Below are 3,907 nucleotides of genomic sequence, written 5' to 3' on the forward strand. Positions count from 1 at the left end.
CCTTACAAGTTCTTGTCAAAAATCCTCCTCAGGGTTTGGTAGTGAATTTTAGTTGTTTGTTTTGGTTCTCTATGTCAGCCGGTTTTCTTCTAGTTTTTTACCACCGGTTTATTTTGTTTTTTTATTTTCATTTTTGTTTCTCTTTTAACTTAAGGCTTTTATTTTTCTAAAATGTTTACAACTTTAAAAACGTTCATTTTGTATTATATTATTATTTTGGAATAAACATTCACAAATTTGAAAAATTATTCACCTTTTCATTATAAATGTTCACAATATTATAACACATTTCTCTAATTTTAAAAGTTGTTCCCGAATCCTTCAAACAAGCTCACACATTTGTATAAAAATATTCCAACAACTTCCCAATTTTTTTAATGTTTTAAAAGAAAATCCGACTAAGAACCGGAGTAAACCAAAGGAAACATAAGAATGATTTTCGTTAAACCCAAAAGAGTACAACATCTGGTACATAATAAACAGCGAGAAGCAGCTAACAGTGCCCCGTGCGACAGACCCCCTATATGTCGCATGGAGCGTTATATAGGAGGTTCTTTGGATTATCACTCTTTTTTGTTTTATCAAGTGTATTTCAGTTTTTTCAAGTCGATGTACTCATGTTAGTTATAAAAAGAAGTTTGAAAACAACACGATCAAACTCCTCTATAATGCAAGAACAAGCAAAAAAGTCCACCCTAGACGTCAGCCTATTAGCATCGCGCCCACCGCAGACCACGAGACTAATTTCTAACCTTCTGCTTTCAAGAGATTATAGAACAAAACTGGCGACCCTTGCCGAATACAGCCACACCGAATGATTACTGTAGTCTCGCTCAGTAAAAAAAAAGAGATAATGATTCATGTACATTTTCTGTATATCTTCTGTTTATTCTTTGTGGCCTCCTGTCCTGTCAAATTTGTGTGATGTGTGCGCAACCAGCCTTGTCCGTTCCCGTTTCATCTTGCTTCTTGGACGGTCGGCAGCTCGACGTTTCCTCCCCAGTTCCGCACCCGCTCTTCTGCCAGCATAGCCTGCATCACCACCACCCAAACTTACTTAGTGCATCAGAAATCCAAGATCCAGATGCAACTACGATCGAGTTACTTTTCAATTGTTGGAACCAAGTATGTGCCAAACGTGTTGAATTGCCGTTACCTCTTTCTGCCATTTGGTTCTGAAGAGGATCACAAACAGGATGACGGTCTGCAGAACCGTGCCGATCAGCATCCCCACCCAAATCCCCTACACGTACACAAAATCAGTAACCACATTTCACCTGAAAAGAAAAATCAGAACACATCGAATCTAGAGTCTGGACTGCTGTCCGTCTTTGCCTCACCGTTGCGTTAAGCTTCAGCTTGAAGCCGAAGACAGCTGCAAGGGGCAGGCCGATGAGGTAGTAGCAGCCGATGTTGACCCAGGCGACCAAGGACTGCCACCCAGCTCCAATGGCCACTCCTGGAAGGAATCACCAACGATAATCACACACGTCACATCATCAATTTGCTCTCAACAGATTTACTGTACAGATAACGTTCTTGATGATGACTGATGAGTGAGTATAGCTACCTGATAGCACCGGCTGGATGCTGTTGAGGCCTATGGTGGCAGCCAGAAGGTACCCCAGCTTTGCGGCCTCCTTGACGACCTGCTCGTCGTCGGTGAAAAGCCTCGGCAGCTGCTTCCTCGCCAGGAGGGTGACGAGCCCGACGGCGGCCGACGTGGTCACCGCCACCACGACCGAGAACTTGGCCGCTTTCGGGTGCTTGGCGCCAAGTTCGTTCGCCACGCGAACGCTGGCCAAACAATAAACGAGAGACAGGGTCATTATTTCTTGGAATGTCTCGAGAGTTGAGAGACAGGGAAGGGGGAGGAGAACAGAGCAACTGCGTACCTCACTGCGGCATTGAAGCCGACGGATACCATCAGTGTCCAGATGTTGTAGTTCGTGCTGTTGCAACAGAATTCAACTTTTTTAGGCGAATTAAGAAGAGGTCTCGGAACAAGCACTGTCAGTCACAGATTAGTGGTGCACTGACCATATGGAGACGGCCCCGACTTGAATCTCTGGGTTCTTCAAGCAGCCCACCAGAATGATTACTGCCGTGTAGTACCACATCTCTAAGCTGCAGCATAGAAATCACTCCTTACTCATCAGAAGAAAACAGAAGTGCTGATGGGTGACTAATTAGACAAGGAAGCAACGGATGTACGAACCAGAGCATAACTGCGGACGCGAGGGAGAGCCTGACGAAGCCGCCGAGGCTGGCGAACGCCTTGCGCGAGAACCCCGTCCACGCCTCCGGGAAGGACCCGCCGACAACGTACACGAACTGCACCGCGTTGATGAGCCACCAGGAGGCGTTGCCGACCATGGCGGCGCCCAGGAGGCCGCGGCCGAGCTTGGCCACGACGACCCAGTTGAGCAGCGCGTGCACGCCGACGGCGGCGCCGGAGATGACCGTCATGACCCACACCCGGCTCTGCGCCTGGTAGAACTTCTGCATGGGGAAGTTGACGGCGTAGGCGAAGAGCTGCCGCACGCACCAGCGCGCGTACCGCCCCGCCACCGTCGAGATCTCCGGGGACTGCCGGAGCAGGCGGAGGATGGGGTCAGTGAACATGTAGACCAGGAGCAGGGCGACGGCCGTGGCGAGGCAGATGATCCAGGACCGCTGCATGTAGACGCCCAGCGTGTGGAGCTGCCCGGCCCCCACCGCCTGCCCGCACAGCGTCTCCAGGGCGCTCCCCGTGCCGAGCTGCGGCGCGACAACAGTAAACAGAGGAACCGCGCATGATTCTAGCTAGCTTAACGAACAGCTAGCGCCATGAAAAGAAATATGAACGCAATTGGTTAGGTAGGTACCAGGAGCCCGAAGCCGAGGCCTTCGATGACGCCGATGACAATGGAGACGGCGGCGAGCTCGACCTTGTCGATGTGGCCGACGAAGGCGACGGTAACGAAGCCGATGAGGAACTGGAAGACCCCGGTGAGGATGACCGGCCCAGCGATCTGCCACAGGGTCTTACACTCGTCCGGCAAGGTCTTGCGGCCGGCCACCGCCACCGCCACCGCCTCCGCCGCCGGTGCCACCATCTGCTCTAAAGGTGCTGGCAGCAAGCACGTATGCTGCTGAACCCCTCACTCCTTTTTTCAGCTTCGTACATCCGTACGGGTCAAGGTTGGGTTCCCCCCACGTTTCAGCTGGTGCTGACCTGACAGGGGTCTAGCTTGCCGTGCGCGCTCGAGGTCGCGCGGCGTGGACTCCGCATGCCGATGCAGCGCCGCAGCCGTCGTGGATATGGGCGGCGTCATGGCGAGAGTCCAACACTGGAGCACCAAGCTCCACGTACGTGCGCGCTACTAACTGTCTAGGCTTTGCTGAGTATGACTTGTGAGCGGGATGATGCGCTTCTTCGGGTGCTTGGGTCAGACGCACAGTTCAAGGTTTGCGGCTAGGCAGGAATTGCAAATGTCATATGGGAGAAGAAACCGTAGCTTTGTCAGCATCCTGAGCTCTCGGCAACTCAACATTTGCTTTGCTTCTCTGTTTCTGTACTTGCTTTGAAGGGAAGAGAGTAGTGATGCTCGCCGTGTGGTACAGTCAAGTAGTAGCTCGCTCGCGCCTATCCACAGTAGTGCTAGTGCCACTGATAAATAAAGCTGAGATGACACGACAACGAAATTCAGCTGTAAACCGTGTCGTGCCGTGCAAGTGCTAGACAGAATCTAACTTGGATAAGCCTTAGCTTCAGCATTTTTTTTTTGGAAAAGGGAAGTCCCCTATCTCTTTGCGAAGTAGGATGTCCCTCGGCCGTCCGTGAACGATGTATGCAATCATTTTATTAATTATTCATAAAAACCTTACAAAGTAATACATCAGTATATCTGAATGTTAAACGTGA

The 3,907-nt window shown here is 50.4% G+C and overlaps 1 protein-coding gene across 1 annotated transcript; it reads right to left on the reverse strand.

The window, feature by feature from the left end:
* Positions 1-741: 741 nt before the first annotated feature.
* LOC109753740 (protein DETOXIFICATION 32) lies at positions 742-3,631 on the reverse strand. The gene is made up of 8 exons (XM_020312662.4): positions 2,868-3,631; positions 2,219-2,760; positions 2,041-2,127; positions 1,896-1,952; positions 1,571-1,797; positions 1,341-1,459; positions 1,157-1,243; positions 742-1,032 (listed from the first exon to the last, which is right to left on the reverse strand). Exons 1-8 carry the CDS (start codon positions 3,096-3,098, stop codon positions 958-960), a joined length of 1,425 nt encoding a protein of 474 aa, XP_020168251.1. The 5' UTR covers positions 3,099-3,631; the 3' UTR covers positions 742-957.
* Between the last annotated feature and the right edge of the window lie 276 nt (positions 3,632-3,907).

The sequence above is a fragment of the Aegilops tauschii genome, chromosome 3 (genome assembly GCF_002575655.3).
Source record: "Aegilops tauschii subsp. strangulata cultivar AL8/78 chromosome 3, Aet v6.0, whole genome shotgun sequence".
Lineage (NCBI taxonomy): Eukaryota > Viridiplantae > Streptophyta > Magnoliopsida > Poales > Poaceae > Aegilops > Aegilops tauschii.